The sequence below is a fragment of the Suricata suricatta genome, chromosome 9 (genome assembly GCF_006229205.1).
Source record: "Suricata suricatta isolate VVHF042 chromosome 9, meerkat_22Aug2017_6uvM2_HiC, whole genome shotgun sequence".
NCBI classification, from domain to species: Eukaryota; Metazoa; Chordata; class Mammalia; order Carnivora; family Herpestidae; genus Suricata; species Suricata suricatta.
This window is the reverse complement of record NC_043708.1, coordinates 43487233-43512633: the sequence shown is the minus strand read 5'-3', so window position 1 is coordinate 43512633 and position 25401 is coordinate 43487233. Positions and strand designations below refer to the sequence as shown.

General features: G+C 40.2%; 1 protein-coding gene across 6 annotated transcripts in view; it reads right to left on the bottom strand.

Moving 5' to 3' along the window:
• Positions 1 to 5508: 5508 nt before the first annotated feature.
• Positions 5509 to 25401, bottom strand: part of GMFB (glia maturation factor beta) — a 30150-nt gene continuing 10257 nt past the window's right edge. The window contains exons 3-8 of one of the 6 annotated variants that reach the window (XR_003912937.1): positions 24562 to 24611; positions 23858 to 23907; positions 23096 to 23181; positions 22095 to 22168; positions 7324 to 7505; positions 5509 to 5867 (exon numbers count right to left, since the gene is read on the bottom strand). Coding sequence is in view for 5 of the 6 variants with exons in the window: in XM_029950629.1 (XP_029806489.1) it covers positions 20326 to 20397; positions 22095 to 22168; positions 23096 to 23181; positions 23858 to 23907; positions 24562 to 24611 (332 nt within the window). In the remaining variant the exon portion in view is untranslated. Of the gene's footprint in view, positions 5868 to 6814; positions 7506 to 16701; positions 20398 to 22094; positions 22169 to 23095; positions 23182 to 23857; positions 23908 to 24561; positions 24612 to 25401 lie in introns of those variants that run through there. The other 5 variants (XM_029950631.1, XM_029950633.1, XM_029950632.1 and 2 more) reach the window with 5 other exon arrangements.

Below are 25401 nucleotides of genomic sequence, written 5' to 3'. Positions count from 1 at the left end.
GCCGCCGCCGCGCCCCGCCTCCCTGCGCGCCTGCGCACCAGCCGAGCTGCGCTGGCGCCCTCTGATGGCCGAAGTCTGCAATTCACTCACATTGTCCGAGCAACTGATTGATTGATTTTTCTTTTCTTCCCTCGTTTATTTTTTAAACAAATATTTACTCAATGAGTGCCTACTATGTTCCAGGCACTGTGGTTCTCCTTTGAGATGCAAAGATGGGAAACATACTTGCGCTGAAAGAACTTAGTATAGGGCCGGAAATGAGCACTTAAATAAATCATTACAATATTATGACCCTGTTAACGGGTCTGCGCTTGTGATGAAAGGTCAGAGAGGGCATCCCTCCTGCTCTGCAGCATTCAGGGCAAGATTCCTGGAGTAGCTGTTTCTTAAGCTGAGGGTTTTGTGCTGAGTAGAAGTTGTCCAGGCAAAGAGACGGTAGAACCAGCACTCCAAAAAGAGGGTTCTGCATGAGCAAGACACAGAGATGAAAAAAAGAAAAAAAGCTCAGTGTCTTAGGTGAAACCTCCAGTAGTTTTAAATGAGTGGGACCTAGCACAAAACGGTTTTAGAAAGTTAGAAAAGGGGTTAGCGAGGGTTCAGATCATAGAAGGACATCCTTATAAGCCTGGTTTTGTTCTTAGGCTGGTTGTGATCCCCAAAATTTATTCACCACCTGCTAACTGATCGCTGCTGATGGAAGTGGAAATCATCGAAGGCTTTTAAGCAAGAGAGGGACATATTTAGATTAGCATTAAAGATCGTTCATACTAGTGGGGCATCTGTCTGGTTGGCTCAGTCGGTTAAGCACACACTGGAGCTCAGGTCATGATCTTGCGGTTTATGGGTTTGAGTCCCCGTCTGGGATTCTGTGCTGACAGCTTGGAGCCTGGAGCCTGCCTCAGATCCTCTCTCTCTCTCTCTCTCTCTCTCTCTCTCTCTCTCTCTCTCTGTCCCTCCCCTGCTCATTCTCTGTCTCTCAAAAATAGAATGTTAAAAAAAAACCCAAACATTACACTAGCAAATTGTATATAGACTAGTTTAGAAGCAGAGTTATCCAGTGCTGTCCAACAAAACTTGCTGCAACAGTGGACATGTTCTGCACTGTTCAATACAGTAGCCACTAGCTGCATGTGGCTATTGAGCACTTGCAATGTGGCTTGTAGAATTATGGGTTTGAACTTTAAGTTTTACTTATTTTAATTAATTAAAATGTAACAGCCACATGTAGCTAGCAGCTACTGTCCTAGGGAATGTCTATACCACCAAGATTATGTGGCTCCTTTGTGCAAATAACAAACGCATCCTTTCCAGATAAACAGAGGTCCACTCTAGAGCACAGGAATGCAAGCTGATTTTGCGGTACACAAACTGCCGGACTGTGCACCGTGATCCTGATTAGAGGAGTGTGAGACTGGCAGCAACGGGCCTACAGCAAAGGTCCGGGAAGAAGCTTCGAGGCTCTGACTAACCCAGTGAAAGCCAGGAGAGGAATGAACAGATCTGATAGTGTGGAGAGATATGGAGAGATAGTATGGAGGACTTGATTGACTGGAAGCCGTGGTGAGAAAAAGGCCCCCGGCGAAGACATTCAGTACTACGGGCTGGAGAAGCTTCGCAAAAAAAACACAGCACTGGACAATATTTGTCCAAGAGAATTCATAGTCTAATCCGATGCAGTTTCCTGGTATCAAGGAAAAGTTTTAGGGGGGAATTCTCAAAGCCAGACCATGAGATCCAACCTGGTTCGTATAAATGAATCCCATCTACACTTTGGGAAGTGATGTTTCAGCACCATAAACCTCCAGGTCCTCCTACCTTTTGGCAACAAGTTATTCTCCAGTTTCACTTGAAATGTATCTCATCTGCCCCCAGCCCCATAACTGCTGTTACAGAAAACCCAAGCCCCTCCACTTCATCCAAGGGTAGCATTTTAGGTATTTCAATGAAAGTTTATTGAGCTCCCATTCTATTGTCATACCAATTTGCTCCGAAGCTGAGGCAGTATGAATCCCTTTCACATTTTACCAGAGCACGCAGGTCAACTGTAGACCTGCATTGTCTGCCTTTAGTACCATGTGGCTATTTAAATTTAAATAGGATAAAATGAAATAAACTAAAAATTCAATTCCTCAGCTATACTAGCCATTTTCAGGTGGCCAATAGTCTCATGTGGTTGGTGGCTACTGTACTGGACAATGTAGATATAGAATATTTCACATTCCAGAAAGTTCTGTTAGCAATGCTTTAGACAATATTACACAGCTGCAATCAGTTAGAGAATACATCCATTTTAATGAGGGCAAAGGGCTAGTTAGATCAACCAACCATAGACAAGGGAGTTGGCGAGGAAAATAATGGGTTTACTTGACATTTTGGAGAACCGTTACAAGCAGTGAGTAATCTATACCATCCTCATTCAACCAATTCTCCGTATTCTTTGGAAGTTGCATTAACCATTTTACCTCATGGAAGTAATTTTGTAATACACACTGAACAAAGTTCCTGTGTCTACTTGTATACATGGATGGGGCTGGATGATACTGAAAAGATATATCAATCTTACGTGCTCTCTCGCTCTCTCTCTCCTGCACCCAGAAATACAAAGCATGTAGTCTAAGAATGGGACCAAAATAGTTCAGATACATACCTGAAAGAACTTTCCAGCCACCTAGACTAGATAAAGAAAGCCAGTAGTGGGAAGGAAGGGGAGGTACTGAGCAGTTAGGAGAATGTGAGCTCAAGATATCCACAAGCATTCACAGGAAAACAAGTCAGCCTTACCATTCTCCAGGGGGCCGCTTGGCCCTTGAGCTCAGCTTTCTTTTTCACTGATGTCTGTTGAAAACTCCCAAGGGGCAGCAAGCCATCTTCATATCATCCATCATCCGAGTGGTAGTGATGTTTGCCACTCTGCTCAGCACCCCATCCAGCCCATGCCAGGGAGATGGTCCTCTGTCTCTAGACAAGGAAGCTCATAAACCGCACACCCCCTTGGTGGGGAACACTAAGTAGGATACTTAAAGACATGGTGGTATCGTAAAAGGGAAAGCTCCTGGACCATCATGAATTCCACTCCACCAACTCGAGCTCTCCCACACACGTGGAATAACAGTGAAAATGTCATCCTGGTTGCATATGTCATATGATACCAACAATGCTTTGGAAGGACCTGGGTCCTTGAGTAATCAGACACTTCCCAAGAGGAAAGAACCCTGAGCACAGAAAACTGTAGACCAGCAGTTCCCAATCTTTCAGAAGAGGTTTGCATATTTGAAGGAAAAGCAATTCAACCTGGCGGCTGTGGGTAGCACATGGATCTGGACATCAACATGGGACTTGGAAAGAATAGCTATGGCGCTGGGAAGAGTGGGAGGTGTAGCAGAAAGTATCAGTGCCCGAAAGCCATGCTCACTTCTTTCGTGTCGACAGAATTCTGGGTCTGTCCAGGGTTCATAGCCTCCATGCCAAGTGCTCAGAGGAGGAGCCCTTCTCAGTCCAAGCTTTTGGGGAAAGTCCACTGTGTCCCTGCAGAGTGATGTCTGACTCCCAGTTGCCCTCCATATGGAACAGAGCTGATGACTCTTGGTGTTCTTTTCTGTTCACTATACACATTTCTGAAACACTGAGTTACAGCTGTGTGCAGAGAGAGAGCACTGGGCTCCAGCAGGATGTGGCTTCCCAGGACCAGATGGTGTGTTATCCACTTCACCCTTTGCCCCATTACCCAACCATCATGAGAAAAATCAGTGTATGGAAATGAACTCAACAATTCCATGTGTGAAAAACATGTCCTTTATTGTTACTGTTCTTTTCTTATGTGTCCTTTTTTCCCATAAAATCACATAAAGTTAAAATTTAAAGATGGTGAGAAACAAAGATTTTAAGTGTATAAGGACTTTCAGTACATGCATACATTCACATAGCAACCACCCCCAAACAGGGTACGAAACATTGCCACTTCCCCACATAGTTCCCTCATGACCCACCGCCAGGCAACCCTGTTCTGCTTTCTAGTACCATGGATTCGTGTTACCTGTTCTTGAATTATATTAAGTGGAATCATATACATTCTTTGTGTCTGCTTTTTTTTTGGCTCAGGATAATGTTTTGGGGCTTTTCTCTTTGAGATTCTTCCACCTTGCTGCATGCATCAGTAATTCATTCATTTTTTAAAACAACTTTAATAAAGTATCCTCATTTTAAGTGCACAATAAACCTAGACAAAATGCTACACTCAGTAACCACCCATAATCAGTATGTTCAACATTTACAGCACACCCAAAAGATCCATTGTGCCCTTTTCCACTCCCCAGCCCAAGGCCGTCATTGACCTGCTGTCATTACAGATTAGATTTATCTTTTCCGTGATATCATTGAAGTTACACCGTATGTATTCTTATGTCTAGATGCTTTCAGCATGTCTCTAAGACTCACCTGTCTTGTGTTGCTGTGGTTGTATTAGAAGTTCATATTCTTTATATTCCATCATATGAACGCATCATAATCTGTTTTCCATTCTCCTATTGATGGATATCTGGGTTATTTCCAGTCTGGGGCTATTATGGATAAATCTGCTATATATATTCTTATACAAGTCTTTTTTTTGTGAACATATACTTTCATATTTTCATTTATTTTAGGTAAATATTTAAGAGTGGAGTTGCTGGGTCATAGAGAGGGTGCTATGTTCTTTATTTTTTGTTGTTCATTATTATTTTTAAATCCTTTTACTCCTACTCCATTTCCCCTTCCACTGTGTTAGTGAAATATTATATGCCAGGTGTTATTGGGGGTCCCCTTTCCTACTGTCACACTAGAGTCCTGGAAATGTATGTCATCACAGCAGCAGAAGTAACATTTATTAGAACTCTTGTCAGGGTTCCTGAGTGGCTCAATCAGTTTAGAATCTGACTCTTGGTTTCTGCTCAGGTCATGATCCTAAGGTTGTGGGATGGAGCCCCATGTTCAGGCTCCGTGCTGAGCGTGGAGCCTGCTTGGGATTCTCTCTCCCTTTCCCCCTGCCCCACTCCCCACTCTCTAAAATAAAGAAGAGAGGGAAAAAAAAAAAAGAACTGTTGTCAAGTTGGAAACTCTGGTCCCTCCAGGCACCCCAGGGTCACCTGTACTATGTCACCACCTCCCTGGGACCCACAGAGCAGGGCACAGAGGTCCATTGCCGGCAAGACCCATAGACCTCTGATCCCTTTCCAATTTAGGAGCCTAGCCACTATCTCTTCTTTTTCTCCCAGACCCCAGAAGCCTTCACTCATCACCCTCTCACTCTGGGACACCCAGCAGAGTCTCTTCAAAGCAGTTAAAACTTTTACAAAAGGTAAGGAGAGCTGTTGGCTTCAAATGGTTTCTTTTTTCTGTCTTGCCTGCAAAAGCCCTCAAGCAAGGAAGCCTATAAGGCCTAGCCACCTTCATGCTGTGGGGGGAAAGGGAATATTAAAGAAAAACATCAACAATTATTTCAAGAAATTATTTGACCACCTTTTAAACACCAGAGAGTGCCTAACATTCTTTATGATGGCTTTGCACGGTTGATTACCAGAAGCTGTAATCTGAACATCTGTACTTATCCTCTCCTTTATTGGAGATTCTGCCAGTTTGATCTATAAGTGAGTTATTCAGACTCATTGGCCTTACAAGGAACAGAGTCAGGCCCAAGTTACGTGGGTTTATGGAAGTTCACTATAATAATAGACTGTGACGTAGAGGAGGTAGGTACTGAGCAGGCGGCCTCCTGGGCAATGCTGTGTCTCACCAGGACGACATCCCCCAGCAGGCCACACGGATTCTTTGTCCAGCCAGGAGTTTAAACCTGACACTCAGCCACAGAGGGCAAGGCCACAAGTGGAGAGACTCTAAAGAGAAAGTAGTAAACAGAACCCAGGAATAAGTGGAATCTCAGAATAAGGCAAAACCATAAATAACACAAGTTATGAGTAGATCAAAACCATGTCTAAGCAGAAGTAAAGTAACCTTTCCCTCCCACAGCCACTGCTTCTTTGGGAAAGTATTCAAACTCTGTAATAGCCAGCAGTCCAAATGTTCACTGCTTGGTTGGTACTTGTTTCTACTGTTACAGACACTACTTCCTAGGCCAACCTCACTCGTCCCGAAACATCACGGAACCTGATGCTGGGAATCTAGGAATGCCACTGGCTTGGACAATATGGGGGCGACGGGACAGGGAAGCCAACCTTTGCAGACATGACATAGTAAATCTTGGTGCCTAGAGGTGCTATTCAGCTGGCACCGAGCGCCAGTCCCAAAGGCTTCTTCTACATGTGGTAACTGGGCCAGATAATGAGTGCAGGGGTATGTTTCTTCATTTGTTAATCTTTGAATTTTATACTCTTTTGTGGTTAATCTTTAAATTGTACCCTTGAAAAAATCTTTATGCATTATTGCATTTTATAATTTTTTAAAGAAAAAAGTTCACAATTATTTTAGTGTTTATTTTTGAGAGAGAGGGCAAGTAGGGGAGGGGCAGAGAGAGAAAGGGACAGAGGATCTGATGTGGGGCTCAAACTCACAAACCAAGAGATCATGACCTGAGCTGAAGTCTGACACTCAACTGACTGAGTCACGCAGGTGCCCCAAAAGTTCATAATTTTTAAAATGCTTTATTTATATCTGAGAGAGAGAAAGAAAGCACAAGTGGTGGAGGGGCAGAGAGAGAAGACAGAATATGAAGCAGGCTCCAAGCTCTGAGCTGTCAGCAAAGAGCTCGATGCTCAACTCAGAGATCATGAGATCATGACCTGAGCCAAAGTCAGTTGCTTAACCGGCTGAGCCATCCAGGAGCCCCGAAAATTCATAATTTCTAAACAACCTATTTCCCACCAGTTCTCTTGGAGTAGCTTCATTCTGTTTTTCACAGAAGGTCACAGGCTAGTAAAACAATAATGAAGTTCCACTTCTGACCTCCAACATTGCAAGGATTCTCACCTTCGGAAGCCTAAGGCAGGTGCCAGGCCCTGCCCAGTCCTGCCCTGCATTGTCCTGGGCTGTTTGGACTAGTGTAGGCTGAAAGAAACTAACAAGGGAAGGGCAGGACACTGGGGACTGTGGTGGCCAGAAGCCACCACCACCCCCAGGGCTAAAGGGTTGTAAAGGGAACTGAATCTGAATTTGTAATATGAGAGTGGCTGTGAGGCAGAAATGGCTAACAGCTAACAAGGGCCATGGGTATAGGAAATTCAGATTGGTTTGGGGAAAGCCAAAGCAGTGAAATGGAGAAGAGATTAGCAGAGTAGATGGCCAGGTGGTTCAACCGCAGGAGCAATGGGACTAGAAAGGGAGGTACTTTATTACCCTCATGGCAGAAGATCAACTTCTGCATTTGAGGTGAAATCCAGAAAACTCAGTCTGTGCAGCTGGAGTTAGGTGCTTCCATTTCCCCAGGCCGTATTCCAATTTCAATGAGGTTCAGTTGTTCAGCCATCCCTAGGTCAGGCTCTTCATTATCTTGGGTAACCTCACAATTAATCTCATGACTAGAGATGGATTAAAATGAATACCCAGAAATTTCAACAAGGAGTGTGTGCTACCAATATCAAAAAATTATACCACCTGACTGAGAAATATAAAAGATGTAGCTAAAAGATTTTCCTTGATTGAAGTTTAAAAAGATGTCTTTTTTCCCCAAATTAATTTATATTACCACAATTATAATCAACACTGTAAGAGTTACCTTAGGAAGGCGACCAAGCAGCCACTTTACTGTGGGTAGGAGAATAGTTCCAGGCACCGACCAGGCACCGACGACCCCCACTCTCCGATCTGGAATGTCTCACACCATTTGAAATATAGCCTACCATGGAATTCCAGTATCCCCTCACCCCACAAAAAGGAAACAGCCAGTCCCATCTTGCCACAGTCCAAAGATGCCCTTACTTGGCTGTCTGCCCACCTGAGATCATTATGCACCCATAAAACACCTTGCCCTCCCATACCAGGGGCGACTTCCCTGACTCCCCACTCCCGGAGTCATAGAACCTCGCCCAGGAATCACAGATCCCAATAAAGACTCTCTTGGCTCCATAACTTGGTCTCTCTTTCCTCTTGCCTCTGCTTCCATCTATGAATTCTTACAAACATCCCAAGGAGATTTGGAACTAAATTATTTTAAAGTTTACTTAAAGAATAAATGCATGAAAATACCAAATAAATATTTGAAAACAAAGAAAGGTGAAAAGAAATTAGCCTTATGAGATTTGAAAACATCTTATAAGCCTGCAGTAATTATAAGTATGATTGAGGTACAAAAATCATCAAACGTTATCAGTACATTAGAATAATTGCTCTAGAAAAAGACCAAACTCTATATAAGAATTGAATACTTTCGGGGCACCTGGGTGGCTCAGTCAGTTAAGCTTTCTACTTCAGTTCAGGTCATGATCTCGCAGTTCAAGCCCTGCATTGAGCTCTGTGCTGACAGCTTGGAGCCTGGAGGCGGCTTCAGATTTTGTGTCTCGCTCTCTCTCTCTCTCTGCCCCTCCCCTTCTCATGCTCTGTCTCTCAAAAATAAACATTAAAAAAAAGAATTGAACACTTTCTTTAATGGTTATTTATTTTTGAGAGAGAGAGAGAGAGAGAGAGAGAGAGCAAGGGAAGGGCAGAGAGAGAGACACACACAGAATCCGAAGCAGGCTCCAGGCTCTGAACTGTCAGCACAGAGCCCAACACAGGGCTTGAACCCATGAACTGCGAGATCATGACTGAGCCAAAGTGGGATGCTTAACCGACTGAGCCATCCAGACGCCCCAAGAATTGAACACTTTGTAAAGGAAGCATCCCAAATTACTGGGAAAAAAGTATTTTTAGATGTGTTAAAAAGCTTTGTTGAAGTATGTTTAATAATTTAAATTCTCTCTTTATATCATATAATAAGGTCAATCCATGACTAACCATTAAAAGGTAAGAAAACATAGGGTTATCAAATCTTTGGCCGTGGGTGTACTTTTCAAACCCCAAAATAGCAAGTTATGGGGCATTGGATGGCTCAGTCGGTTAGGCATCCAGATCTTGATTTCAGCTCAGGTCATGATCTCATGGTCCTTGGTACATAGTCCCACGATGGGCTCTGCGCTAATGGCACAGCCTGCTTGGGGTTCTCCCCTCTCCCTCTCCTTATGTCCCTGCTCACACGTGCATACACTCTCTCTCAAAATAAGTAAATAAACTTAAAAAAAATTTTTAAGTAACCCTCAAAAATAATCAAAAGCATGGAAAAATTCTTTTGCACAAAAATATCATTAACAGTAATTTTGGAAATACCAAAAATATCTAACAACAAGAGAATTGTTCAGTAAACTATGATATATGCACTCAGAAAAAATATTATGAAATTAACTACATTTATGAATAGTTTTTTAAATGAAGAATATATATATTATGCTACAAAATTGGATACATACCATATACAATTATCTCCTATACACAGGAATGGATTGAAGGGAAATTAATATATATTAAAATTTTTTTCTAGTTTTATTGAGTTATTATTGACATATAACATGTAAGATTAAGGTGTATAGTGTGATGATTTGACCCTTGAAAAACACGGAAGTTAGGGACACTGACCTCCTGCATAGCTAAAAATCCATGAATAACTTATGACTTCCCAAAAACTTAACCACTGATAGCCTACTGTTGACCAATAACAACAACAGGGCATTAACACACATTGTATATGTATTATATACCGTATTCTTATAATAAAGTAAACTAGAGAAAAGAAAATATTAAGAAATTCATAAGAGAAAATACGTTTGTAATACTGTACTGTATTTAAAAAAACCCCCACATATAAATGGACCCACACAGTTCAAAACCATGTTATTCAAAGATCAACTGCAGTATTTTTTTCACATGTATTCATAAAATATTTAATTGTAGAGATGCTGTTAGCTGCTTATTCCAAGATTAAAAGTCCTTTGTTAAAATATACAGTGTTTATAAAATATTTTAAGGACTCTGAAGAAGTTTTGTTTTTCTTATTTAACTGTTAGATCTTACTAATAAAATTTGTTTTGATTTTAAATATATAACTGAAAATTTTAAATCAATAGGTCAGGTAGAACAAGAACAAAAAGCATAAAGAGAGAAACAATAGAAAAGGTAAGAAAATTAGAGAATCAGAGCAAGTAGTCCACCACCCAAACCAGTAAGAGCTCTAGACGGGAGCCAAAATATGGAGGTTACCAAATAAATAATGGGAAAAAAATTGTTCCTTAAAGAATGTAAATCTCCAGATTCAAATAGTCTATCAAATATCTAGCACAGTGAATGAAACCAAATCCACACCGAATCACATCATGGAGACATTTTAGAATATCAGAACTATGGAGAAGATCCCAAAGGAAAAAATGTAACTTACAACAGAATTGGAGTCAGACTGGGATCAGACTTCTTAAGAGCATATTGCAGCTAGAAGGTGGAGGAGCGATGCCCTTAAAGTTCTGAGGGAAAATAATTTCCAGCCTCGTATTTAAACCTGGGAAAGAGGACAATTTGGGGAGAATTTGATAAAGGTCTATTATTACTACAGAGTGGGAAGAGATACCACAGTCCCAAAAGCTCCGTTGTTCCCATCACTAGGCCCATGGAAGGAGGGTAGGCAGTGGTTACCAGGATTCAGAAAGAGAAGACTGTCTTAAGTAGATGAATGACTTTCAGTGGAGGGCCACAGCCTGCTGACACCCTAATGGAGTGACTGAGGGAATAAAAACCTGTCTTCACTTTCCTCCTCCCTATGGATTGGCTGACCTCCAGTAGAAACCGGAGGGCAAGGGGGCCAGCTGATGTAGTTCCTAAAGGTCAGCCTCCTAGGGACAGAGACCAGGGTGAGGGTGGAGATGGACAGATTCTGGAGAGGCAATCAGAAAATATCTGTCACAGCAGCCGAACCACCAATCAGTTGTGAAGACAGAGTAAAAACATTTTCAGAAATACGAAAGCTCTCTTCCCGTGTATCATGAGCTTCAGCAAAATGAGCTAAGAAGGTAGGGAATACATGAGACCCAACCAAGTATTCCCACTAAGAAGCTTCAGAACAACACACTCATGCCTGTAGAGCATCCAGTACAGATTTTAGAGAGAAGATGGAAGGCAGGGAAGGAGGTCTCCAAGAAGGGTGGGGTGGGGGGTGGGGCCAATATATATTTTTAAATTTTCCACTGAGAATTATTTAACTACAAATTACTTAAATGTATGTAATTTCGACTCCCTTTTCTTATTTGAAATTTTTGGAACTGGAAGATTTTATTTGTTGAAGCATTTGGAAGAATTGCTAGGCACTTGACTAATCTGTTGGAGGTATTTGGGGAAAAAAGCAGTAACTACATTGAAAACTAAGAAACTGGAGGGGGGAGGTGGAAAGATCATTATTAATCCAAGTAAAACAAAAGTTATAGAAAGAGTAATCATAAAGAAACCCTAAAAAGCCATCCAAAGATGCGAAAGAAGACTTCTAGGAAAGAATCAGCTTTTGAATGCTCGCCCTACTCTTGGAACTCATGGCCAATCAGTGTTTTTGTTTAATTTTTTTTTAATTTATTTTTGAGAGAGAGAGAGACAGAATGAGCAGGGTAGGGTCAGAGAGAGAGGGAGGCACAGAATCTGAAGACAGGCTCCAGGCTCTGAGCTAGCTTTCAGCACAGAGCCCGACGTGCAGCTCGAACTCACCAACCATGAGATCATGGCCGGAGTCGGACGCTTAACCCACTGAGCCACCCAGGCGCCCCCAATCAGTGTTAAATAAAGAAGCAATGACATACAGAAAAACAATAACCTCCTTTGACTAACAACACGTGCATGCGCAAAAAAGGAAATCAATCCAGGAGGCTAGAGTCTTCTCACCAGGGGCAGGCACAGAAGCTGATGTCTTTTCAGTCTCCTCCCTCCCCTCCTCCACACCAGGGGGTAAGTGCCTGTAGCAGAACAAGAGAGCAGGGCTTGAGGGCAAGTGCTTCCTCCTACCTTACCCAGAGTCACAAATTCCAGCATGTGCTGAAGGAGAGAAGAGGTTTGAATCAAGTACAAGATTGAATTTTTAAAAGGAACAGAACTGAATCCTAGTAATAGAAAGAGGGACTTATAACAACCAGCTTCAAATATTATTGAAATAGGTCACCAAGGAAGTTTTTAACCAGAGGAAAACAAGGGGTAGCAATTTTTGAAAAACACCCCCTAATTTTTTTTACATGATTACATTTGAGAGTCCTTATTCAGGCCAGTTACATAAATTAGAAAATTATCAGATGATAGTAAGTCCTAGGCAGAGAATTAGAACAGATGTAAAAAAAAGAGAGAGAGAGAGAGAGAGAAAGAGAGAAAAGAAAACAGATGTGATATTATGGCGAACGTGTTGCTCCCTTTGGATGAATGATCAACGGAAGTCTGCGCAAGGAAATTTTAAGCTCAGTTCAGAATAAAGGAACCAGCCAAAGGAATATTGAGGAGGTGAGTGCCGAGAACGGAAGGTGGGCAATCTTCCCAGGAAGAAGCTATAGCCAGTGAGAACACTACCGCTTGGTGTGTTGGACGAACAAAAATGAGTGCAGCATGGCTCCAGTGTAGTGGGATAGGAGACTAGGACACAGTGGGATCAGAGATCCATGCAGGGGCTAGATTCACATGACAGCTGACACTGATAGCAGAGGAAGCCAACTGCACCGTCCCTGATGGCAGCAAGGCAAAGATGCATGTTGTGGGCTGAGGAAGGGAGTGGAACAAGGGACCCAGCTCTAGATGCCTATCTGGAGAAGCAGGGCGTCTGTGCCAGAGTTGACTACCAGAAGCTAAGAGCCGGGAGGGACAGTGGTAGAGCCACTAGCCATAGAAGATATGACTCACATCAAGGGACCTCCAGCCAAAGTCCTCAATGGGAATTGGCTAAGAACTCACAGAAGCATTCATGGGAAAATAGAATTGGTATTTGACATTGGCCATACTCCACAGGGCTCCAACTCTGATTACATGTGTACAGGTTAAGGAGTCTTTTTCTGCTCCCTTAAGTTGTGCCCCTCCACTAATCTCAGAGGGTCCAGAGACAACTAGCAAATGGGGAAGCAAAGCAGGACAATAATGAGGAACAGACTACACCCCATCCTCATAGTGGATTCCCAGCCTGAGGTGGACTTGATGAAAGTAGAGGTGAGGAAACAGAGAGATGAGGGAGAGAGCTTGTTTTGGTTGCTGTTTTGGTTCTTTTTTTAAGTTTATTTATTTTGAGAGAAAGAGAGAGAGGGAGTGCACAAGCAGGGGCAGGGTAAAGAGGACAGACAGAACCCAAGCAGGCTCCTCACCAGCAGCACCATCAGTGCAGGGCCTGATGCAGGGCTGGAACTCACAAACTGCAAGATTATGACCTGAGCCGAGATCAAGAGTTGGACGTTTAACTGACTACAACACCCAGGTGCCCCAAGGGAGGGAGCTTTAAAGGAAGTAAAATACTGACATCGTTGACATTAGACTGGAATTTTTAATTTAAAAAATGAGTTACAGGGTGTCTGGGTGACTCAGTCCATTAAGTGCTGGACTCTTGAACTTCACTCAGGTCATGATCTCACGATTCATGAAATTGAGCTCCATGTGGGGCTCCGCGCTGACAGCGTGAAAGCTGCTTAGGATTCTGCCTCCCTCTCTCCCCTATTCTCACTCTCTCAAAATAAATAAACTTAAAAAAAAGTGTATTTCCATAATTCGTTATGGTTCCCAGAAAAGCTTTGGGGACAGAGGATTCCTCCAGAGACGGGGAAACAAATAACCAAAAACATCACAGTGAATTTCTTAGAGCAGTAGATATTTTCTTCCTTTTGCTTGTTTGTATTTTCTAATTTTTCTCTAATGACATTGGTTTTTCTTTTTAATTTTTTTTAAGAGAGAGAGCATGCACACAAATGTATGTGGGGAGAGGCGGGGAGAAGAGAGATTGAGAGACAGGAAGAGAGAATCTTAAGCAGGCTCCATGCTCCAAACAGAGCCTGATGTAGGGCTTGATCTCACCACAGTGACCTGAGCTGAAATCAAGTCAGATGCTTAACTGACTGAGACACCCAGGCATCCCTCCTAATGATAATGGTTTAATCAAAGTTTTGTGTGTTCTATTGGCGTTTGAGATAATTATTGAACATTGTTATTTTTTTTAATTTTTTTTATTTTAATGTTTTATTTATTTTTGATACAGAGAGAGACAGAGCATGAGAAGGGGAGGGGCAGAGAGAGAAGGAGACACAGAACTGGAAGCAGGCTCCAGGCTCTGAGCTAGCTGTCAGCACAGAGCCTGATGCGGGGCTCAAACCCACGAACGTGAGATCTGACCTGAGCCGAAGTCGGAGGCTTAACCGACTGAGCCACCCAGGCGCCCCGAAGATTGTTATTTTTTACAGGCAGCAGCAGCATGCAGAGGGTGTTTCTGTTGGTAGGGGATGAGGCCCAGAGCATGTGCCCATGAAAGAAGGGTGTTCAGTTAGGTTGGGGTATAAATGTAGGGAACTGTGGCAGGTGAAACCAGAGGTTGTACCAGAATTAGGTACTTTTAAATGCAAGTTAACAAAATAACTTAAATAATGGAGGGTTTCTGATGGCGGTAGAACCCAGAAAAACCTGATCAACCAACCAACCCTCAGAAACAGGAGGCTCTGGGGACACCTAGGTGGCTCAGTCGTTTAAAGCGTTGACTTCGGCTTTAGTCATGATCTCATGGTTTGTGAGTTCGGACCCCGCATTGTGCTCTGTGCTGACAGCTCAGAGCTGGAGCCTGCTTCGGATTCTGTCTCCCTCTCTCTCAGTCCCCTCTCCCACTCATGATGTCTCTCTCTCTCAAAAATAAACATTAAAACTTTTTTAAAAATAAAAGAAGAGGTGACTCTGAGTAGTGGCCTTGGAGCAAAGGAGGCCCTAAGATAAAATGTGGGAGTGGCTCTTCAGTGTGAGGCTCCACCTTTAACATGCTTCAGGTACTCCGCATGCCAGCTTCGTTCCACACAGCCCCCAGCAGGCATCTTCTCTCCCCCTTCTCCACCTTCGGGCATTCTTCCATGTTCAGCTTCCACTTCAAGAGAATGAGGTAGTCTTTCCAATGTCAGAAATTGAACTATAACATACCTCTCTTCAAAATCCAAGAGGCACTTCACAATTCGATTCCTGACACTGGGAAGACCATCAGCCCAGCTCATTGTTTGGTACCAGTCAGGCAGCACCTCAGAGGCTCTGGCCCTGGGGTCCAACCAGGGGGTGGTGCAAGTGAGAGGTCCTGGGTCAAGTGAGGACGGGGAGGGGCTGAGGGCAGGGGACAGTCTCGGAGACAAGTCATGACTGCCTCGAGGCCTCAGCAAGGAGCAGTGGCTGGGGCCCTGCTCCCCAACTACAGGCTGCAGCATATTCGGGCTTGGCCGTCCACTACAGGTAAAAAAATTGGCCAGAACACCGAAGGCCATGAATCCTAGGAAGAGAATCTTTGCTTAATTGTGCAGGTGATAGAGACAAGGAATGTCTCTCTTGCTCGCTCTCTCACACACACACCTTGGGGACTACAGCATGGTTTTTGGATGCAACCTAGAACCTAGGCATTCTGCTTTTTCTTTCCTGTAATTGGAAAAGGGGGTTACCTCAGCAGGGAGCTTTCATGTCACCTGGGGACAGATCTCAAAGAACAAGAGACAGTGTAAAAACTCCCTGATGCCCAGCAATAAGGTCTTTAATCTACTTGTGCCCCCAACATAGCTAAAAATACACTGTAAAGGATACAATATCCACCCAGGGTGTGCCCTCATGCAAACGAGAGCTGGGCCCACACTGGGAGGTTAAGTGGTTGGAAATGCTTTTTGCTGCTGAAAAATAAAAAGGACCAAAAAAAAAAAAAGATGAAAAAATTTAGGAGTTGGCCATTTGAGTAACTAAATGGACACATTTGAGAAAGTAGGTTTCCAAGTTTTGGCCAATTCTCCTTGTGAGATTATTTAAGTCAGGAAGGCATGACTAGTCCTTTCACAAACATAAGCTGTGACTCCTATCACATATTCGATCACAAGAAGTGTATGGTAAACTCTAAAACCTAGGTAACAAGTAGTAATTTGTATTCATCCAATAGAAAACCCTGTAGAATAGTCTATAACAAAGGCACGATGGATCTTCAATGAATGTTTAATAAACAGTGATGCTATATTCAGTAAAAGATCCTTCAATTTGATTTCTTGGGAAGTATGGAGCCCCCTTAACTTAAGGTTTTCCCTTTGAAAGCAAGAGTTCATCATTTGAAATAATGCCCTCTGGGGGCACCTGGGTGGCTCAATCAGTAAAGCACCCAACCTCAGCTCAGCTCACGATCTCATGGTTCCCCACGTGAAGGCTGGAGCCTGCTTTGGATTCTGTGTCTCCCCCCCTCTCTGTCCCTCCCCAGCTCGCACTCCTTCTCTCAAAAATAAATAAACATTAAAAACAAAAACCAACACTCTCTGCCACTACAATCATTTTAGCATCAGACCAAGTTTTAGATATTTTTATAATCTTGTTACATTCTCCCTCACCCAATCCTATTTTTGCCAAGTGATTCCTGTTTATTCTGTCTCTCAGTTTTTCCAGAGAAAGTAAACAATCTATGTGGTTCACGCAAAGGCCACAACTGAGCCAGGCACGTGAACGCAACTCTAAAAGGAGAGGGGGTGAGGGAAAAAGAGAAGCCAGAAGTCTTTTCATGTTAGCATTTTATTTAAACCAGTACAAGCACCATGCTTAACAGAAGACTGTCCAAAATAAACATGCAATATGAACTAGCAGAGACTGAAATCACAGCTTAGGAGTTGTGCCAGTTGTCGATTCTGTTAAATGATGACAGGGAACTGTTAAAGTTCACAAGACTAAACCATGAATGTTTCAAGCCTCCTGAATGAGATTATATCGGACCATCCAGACCAGTGGGAACTGCCCTGGCAAGTTAGTGGGAACTGGCAAGTTAGTGATCTCAAACAATATTCAAGTAATATACGTGTATGAACTATATTCGAAAAGCAAGAGAACACAGTTTCTATCACAACCTTAACAGAGTTGTTTTGAATATTACAGGAACATGGTCACGGATGTGAAATGTCAAATGGCCTAACAAGAAACAAATTTCTCAAGAATATTCAACTTGGGACCATCGGTGTTAAGTGGCCTATAAGATTTACATTCTTCCAGAAATACAAAATAAGATTTGTCCAGAAATGTTTGAGACACTTCTTCACGTAAGTTGTAAAGGCTCAAATTCCGTAGATTCCAGTATTATCAGTCTATTGAACAAATAGGGAAAGCAACCGTACTAAGAATATTTGAATTGATAGAATACAAGTTACTCTCTACTTCCACCAAATATCAGCATTTAAACTCTTATGAAAATATCTATTCATCACTAGTCCACATTATGGATTAATGACATTGTTCAGGTTTTAAAGTAGTCCAAACATTTTTTTAAGTATACCTTCCTGACTAGCTATATACGTGGGGAATAAAGACAGCCAAATTTAATTTGGCAATAAACTCCTCTAACTGGAAACTTTTAGTTAAAGTGTCGGACCAGGATACAGTTTATGGCTACATGTGACTCCTGAAAATAGGAGATAAAAGGGAAGAGAAAAGTGCTGACAGACATTTTGCTACAAAGATTATTTAGTCATGATAATAAACAAATATACCAACACCCTCTTAAACAAGAGTATGTTCAACTGCACTAGGCATTTGGTAAACTTTTTAGAAATAGACAATTTGAACACTTATTTTAGAAGTCAATTAAACAAAAACAGTCTAACAACCTTTCTCCTAACATGATTGCTTCAATACCAGAAAAAAGTGAATTATTATTCAAAATGACATTTTGGAACTTCAGCATAGTAACCTGAGATCAGTTTTCTTCATCTGTCAGTTATGCTGCCACAAAAACCGTACTAAAAACATGCTAGGAGTCGAAGCTGGCTCTACTGTGACAGCATTAGATGCTATGCAAACTTACTATGCAAGGCCAACAATTTCAAAACTGATGCTGACTTAGAAGACCATGAAGGAGCTTCCCAGGAGAAAAGGCTGATGCCAGAAGGGAAAGATTAAGTTATGAATGGGAATAGCTGCACCAGAAAGCTATGGAATGTTAAACCTGCAACTGTCAAATCTGGAGTTACTGTTTGAGAGAAGGCGGAAAAAGAGAGCAAAGATAAATATGCTTGAAAAGAACAATGCGAAAATTTGATTAGTTGGAAAGGAAATTTATACAAAAGCCTGAGAATACTCTAGAGCACAGAATTTAGAAGTCTGCCTACAGGACGGAGGGAGTAAAAACATGTCCTACTGCTTCCCCAATCTTAATCTACTGTCTTGTAAAATACATGTTACAGATAAGTAATCAAACAAGGTCAAAAAAGCATGATTTATCACAGCTCTTTGCCCCAGTTAGAGAACAGGGGAACTAAGTTCTGTTTATGGAGGTCAGTATTACTGGATATTATAGAGGTCGATTTAAAAAACAAAAACAGGCAAGACAAAAAAGGAACCTCATTAAAAAATACATTCTTGCAGCACTAGTTTCTCTTATTGCTGCAAACCAAGTGAAATGAAATCTCATTTCCTTCATCTAAAAACATTAAAAAGACTCTCCATTCACTTGAGTTTTATCTGCATTTTTGCATTATTCTCCAATATCAAAATAGCTGTTTAAAGAATTCATAAACTTCCTGGGTAAAATTCTCTCTCTCTCCAGAAACTGGAATAAAGAATCCTTCTCATTCATTAACCAAAACAAATGCCCATTCTAGCACTTCCTCATCTCCATCTAACTCCCTATTGCTTCCTGTTTTTCAGATTAGTGAAGTCAAACAGTATTGGCAACAGAAGATTCAATATTGTGAAAATTCCAACTATCTTCACCTCTGTATTAAAGTTGGCACAGAAACCTCAAAAAAGAAAATGCAAAGAATGGATGAATGGAAAATATGCCAACATAAAAAAATGCCTTTCTAGTTTTGAAATGCCTAAGATATTCTTAATATAAGAATTCGCTCACCAAATGTGATTAGTCTTTAGAGTCTCAAGACCGTTTGTCAGATTAATGTTAAACAGTTACTTATTTGTTGTTAAAGTATGCTATATATTAGAATCCTTGCTTTATGCCAAGGATGCCAACGAGACAGATGTACAGTTCAGAATATCTTCTGACATTTAGGATGGAAGATGCAATTTCTATTGATGTGTTAATGTTATTCACTCTGGCCAAGGTTTTAAGAGAAGTAATTTTTCCCATGGCACAAAACTAATCATAAATATACCCAAAGTTATAACTCTCAACTGCCATATATTCACCAATGCAAACAGATAGTTGGAATTTTAAAAATATGAATTTACAAATTACAAATTTCAGATAAACACATTAGAAAATTGTTTTACTTGGACCCTTTACAAAAGTATTAATTTCACCAAATCTGGAATACTGGCAGTGTAAAAGTCTTAAACTAACTTTAAAGCTAACAAATCAAAGGCACAGTATTAACACATTTAAAATAACTAGTGCTCACAGGACAACACTGAGAGGTGCTTTATAAATAGTTATCAACCTAGATCCAAAACTATCTAGCTATGACACAACCAGGAGTGAAGAAGCCCTTGATTAGTTCCAACCTATCAATTTCCAAGACTAAAATGCTATTTTCTATTAAGAAGAAAACCTAATAGTCATAACTATTATAAAATCTAACTCCCAGACTTTAAGAATGAATGACTGATGAACAAAGTTTCTGGACTTGATTAAAAAGATACAGGAAATCAAAGAAGGCATGGAATTGATGAAAAGTATACTTGTAATGCAGATTGCACTACAGCAAATTGCTTTTCATGGCTCAAAATTGGGTCATTCAAGTGTTCTACCCCAAATTAATTTCAAAGATTTGACAAGTGATAATATGCTATTTTCATATATAAACTGCTAATATCCAGTATTTGTCAAAAGGAGGCAACTGTTGTCTATCACAATCTAATACCCACCTTCCAATAGTGTCTGTAAATAGTAACAAATTCTGAACCATAAGTTATAGAAATTAGTCACAAGAGTGCAAAAAGTCCCTGGAGAGAAGCAGTCCACCTAACAATTACAAATATAAGGAAACACTTTACAAAGTTTCATTACTATGAAGATGATTTCCCCTTTGTTCAAACTTTGAACAAATGAAGAATTTTTCTTTACTGCAGGAAACGAACTGTAAGTAACAGTGCATTTTTAGGCATAAGTATTTATGTCTGGTTCCAGTATGGTCAGGTTAATACATAAATACTTTAGAAACACAGAAGTTCACATTAGTGGAAAAACCCAAGTTTCTCACGTAACCATTCTTCAGTTAGGTCTTCAGTGTTTCTTATTTCAAATACCTTAAGAAAAAAAATCTTCAGTCATACTTTAACACTCTCAAAAAAAAAAAAACAACAAAATCAAACCCATTGTGTGTGTGAGTGTTGAGTATCAAATTCTCCTTCATTTCATTCATGTTGGTCATGACTTACCTATGTAAATTAGATATACCTTTACTTCTTTTATTTGTTAAAGTAATCTCTATATTCAATGTGGGGCTCGAACTAACACCTGTGAGATCAAGAGTCACACTCTCTACTGACTGAGTGAGCCAGGTGCCCCAACCTTTACTTATTTTAAAATGCTAAGTACTAAGTTACCAAAGTTTAGCAATCAAGATGGCATAAAACCAAAATCTCTTAAAAGCACAAATCTACAAATGTTCTAAAAGAACAGTTCTGTACATCTTACCCACCAGAAGAGATACCCCAAGTATACACAACTAAAATCAGTTAGTTAGGAACCAGAAGAACCTCCATAGTTGGAGGAAATACAAGCTATAGATTGTTTTATCAAAACATGGATGGACTACAGGCCCACAGCCACATATCTCTGTAAGGATCTGCCCACACACAGGCTGGGGAAGTATAATGGCTATAAAGAAAGAAGGTAATAGAGCAGAAAGGATGGGATTGAGGCCAGACGTGGGTTTGAATCCTAGCTCTGTCATTTACTATGATGAAACCTTGGGCAAGTCTTTCATCTTCTGAACCTCAATTTTCCCATCTACGGAACAAGAAATATCACCATCAACCTCATAGTGTGGTGGTGAGGATTCAATGTGATTATCTATAAAAGTCAATTATAAATTGTAATGCCTTAATGCCAGCACATTACGGTGTGTGTGGGATTAGAACAGAAATGAGGCTGTTAACAGAGCTCCTTCCTAACCCCCACCCCTTAGATCCACTCCAGAGTGTTCCTATGGTACAAATCAAAAAACGTAGGCTCTGTAAGTTGGTGCTGTCAATGACACTGACATGGGCTAAGGGGAAAAAGCAGGGAGGAATGAAAGACATCTCCTGAGTTGATAATTAAATACCTAAGAAGAAAACACTGATGCTGTTCTCAAAATAAAATCTGAAAGGAAATATTATTTCAGTGATGTAATATTCCATTTCAAAACCTTAAAAGCATACACTTTTTCACTCAAACTAATACATGGAAGTTAAATAAAGTTTGAGAACAGGTATCTCTCTTACCATTAAACCTTAAAAATGCTATAAAACAATGGGGGCAATGGGTACATAAGGACAGTGTCTCATATAAAACAGAATGTTCTGGCTTCATAAAGCTAATAAGCATTCTTAATTTAATTTTACACTCGGGAACACAATAGTTAACTGCATAATATGGAATTTGTTTCATTTAGGCTACGGTAAAAAGCTCTGAGAAACTTCAATGCTTACTTTTATCTACTAGAAACTACCTTACAGAAGATAAAAAACTCTATAGATTGAATAGTTGCAGTGGCTTTTTTAAAGCTGCCTATATTTTGAGTGTGATTTTTTTCTAATCAACTTACAATTTCCATTCAAAAAACTTTGAATTAATGACTTTTATCATTCTTTTCTCAAACAATAAAATTCTCTAAGTTTACTGCTCTGTTCTAAATAACTTTCACCTGCATAAAAAATACTTAACCCTTCAGATTACTTTAGCTGTTGCTCTAAGGGAAAAATACTGTCTCAATAAGCAAGTAAAATGCAAATACAACCTTGGTTAGTTCAGCTGTTTGGACTAGCTTATTCTTACTCCCGGCATACATCATCTGTTGTTCAGGCTTACATCCTGGAAAAGACATTAGTATATACATGAGACTCAGAAATTTAAAAAGTGATGAGTTTTCATTTTTTACTTCCAAAACATGACACATTTAGGATTTTCTTATGCTATTGAATCTACAAACAACTTCAGTCTAAATGTGTACGGGTCTATTCCAAGAGTCTTAGGCTGCATATTGCCTGCACAGAGCCATAGCTAAATGACAGACAAGGCTGTAGGTCAACAAAAATAAATGAGGTTAGATCTCTGTAGATCTTTTACAACCTTATAAATACTTAATAACTTTTCAGCACTATCTTAATTTTGACATTAAATATCAAGGTCAATTTTATGGCTGCCTAACACATATAGGTTTGGGGGTGGGGATGGATCAGTGTGGGGAGATGAGCCCTGGAAAAACGTTACTATTTTAAGTACTTAGTAAATGATACAAATAGTAAAATTTAGAGAAGGGTTCAGAGAGTTGTGGGCAAAAATGTTGACGGTACTGGGAATTCTGGTAATGATACACCTTGAATAACAATAAGCCACTTTAATATGTAATGTAAGATACTCTGTAACTATTCTCAAGATTATAGGCAAATCATCAGTAACTACCATTTTAAATATAAACGCAAATATGAATCATGATCATACACGAAGTTCACGTACTTACACACAAAACTAAAACAGAAAATGTAGGCTGGTATTTTAAAATATCACTACATTTTAAATTCCTTAAATGTATGTATGATTTGACTGACGAATTACACTTCTAGAAATTTATCCTAAGAAAACACCTTCTTTCTAAAGATGAATTCATGTACACATGCACACATAACTCTATTTAGGTTAATTCAACATTTTACATCTTTAAAACAAGCATAAAATTAGTCTTATATAAAAGTGGTATAATTAGAACCAAATATACACTATTTAAAGGAATTCACTCACCAACAGGGCTGGAGAAAATAAAGCACAGAGGATATGAAACTCTTCCATCATCATGTTGGTACTTATAACTATACACAATGAAGGTTTTTCTCAAGTTAAAGAAACTAAAATTATTGCTCTTTTGGGAAAAGTACCTACCAACAAAGTTCTGAATGAAATATATACCTGGGGAGCTAGTGAGTGGTAAATTTCTCTATCTATTTGGGCCATACCTTTATTACCATTATCTTCTAACAAAAGTATACATGAGGCCCAAAGTTAAATTATTAAATCATACAATCTCTCAAAAATAAATGTATTAAAAGTGTAGCTTTAGTAAGGACTTTTTCTCTTTCTAAATTTTTATTATAAACACATAATATAAGGAATTTTTAAAAAAGAAATAATTCATCTTACTAGTACATCAGCTTCCCATTTTTCTTAGTCCAATATGTGCATACATTCTTTTTTAAAGAGGGAGAGAAAGAGAAAACACAGTGGGGGAGGGGCAGAGCGAGAGGGGGACAGAGGATCCAAAGCGGACTCTGGGCTGACAGCAGCCAGCCTGACACAGGGCTCAAACGCACAAACACTGAGATCATGACCTGAGTTGGACACTTAACGGAGTCACCTGGGTGCCTCTGTGCATACGTATTTTGACTGTGATCATGGTGTGGGAGAAAATTTTGTAAAGTACAGGTCTTTTAAAAACAGAACCAACGTCGTATATAAAATCCTGCCGCTAAAGAAACAAATCCCTTTAAAGCACCAAGAAAAGGATATCGAGGCTGTCGTTCGGGCAGCTCATCTTTAAGCTCATCCGGTGAAATGCCCTGGCGCCGTAAGGAGAAACATCTCTGAAACATTTTCTTACCCATAAATCCTTAAGACATACGCCAAGTACCCATTCTCCTAAAACTTCATAACCATATCCCACAACATAAAATTTTATAAGTTGTATCTACGCGGAGATTACTAAACCCTCAGGCCAGTGAAAGCCCACGCCGCCCCACTTAGCGTAGCTCCACTTATTAACAGTCAGGCTTATGTTCCAGCTGTCAGGAAATTCTGAATGAGCCAATAAGCCACTCCTCAAAGGAAACAACAACATCTGATTTGGAGGGGGGAAAAGTTAATTTCTTTTCAGTCTAAATTAGTTACTTAATTTGACAAACTAAACGCTTAGTTTATAGATAGCATTTTAGATTTTAATTATTGGCCAGGCAGGTTAGAAGTTAGAAAGTTAACTGAGTTTTTACTGGACATGTAGCCCTAACTTTGACCACTTATTACACTGGTTTCATTAATGTTTTAAAGAAAGTGATAAAATTAGTAAGACAATGTGCTACATAATAATTAGCACCGGCTTTTCATGCATAATGAGCATGCATTTAGATTCATTTTAAAAGGACATGTAACTAACACATCATCTTTTAGGCAACAGTAATTGCTTAACTATGAAACTGTACTTAGCTGACCAAACAAACCTCAAGCTCTTCATCCAGTACCACCAGGCGTTTATCCTTATCAATCTTCACTAAAATAAAAAAGACAGTATAAGTAAACTGTTATTCTAATATCACCTTGATCTGCCCAACCCACAGAGTCTCAGCCCTTTGTCTAAGATCGAAAATTAAAACATTAAGAAACACAATCATAAAATACATTTGCAGTTTAGTTTATGGTCTAATTAGCTAGCGGTGCTTTTCAAGCAGTCTGCATTTAAAGGCTTTTACCCACAATTCTCATTACCTAATTTGCTTATTTAAAAGTTTACATCAACTCCTTACATTTTCTGTGTATCTGATGAATTTTATAACGCAAATGCAACTTTCTTGATAATAAGAAAAGGTCGGAAAAGGTGACTATAAAGGAGTGTGGTCTGTGTAGCACACACAGAACTGGAAGGGAAAAGTGGATCAGGGGTTAGGATAGAACCACCAGTAGATTCCCAGCTTCTCCAAAGTCCAGATTTCACAGCACAGTGTGATTATTCTGACATGATGAATTACCAAATAGCAGTGATACCCAAATACAAATATATGTAACATAATCTGAAGACAAATTGAAATATGTTTAGATAATCTATGCCTTTATACTTTTTCATTACGCTGAAATGTTGGCCAGTTTTGGTTTATAATAATTTCAGAGTAAATTCTGTAAGACGGTAAAATCTGAAATAGCTTTACCTTTTGCAGCAAAATGGCACTGACATGAATGTTCATTCTTAAGAACTGTATACCTATGGAGGAGGCAAGATGGGGGAGTGGTAGGGAGTTCCATACTTCCCACCTGCATTTCTCAAACAAAGAAGGGCTGAAGCCAAA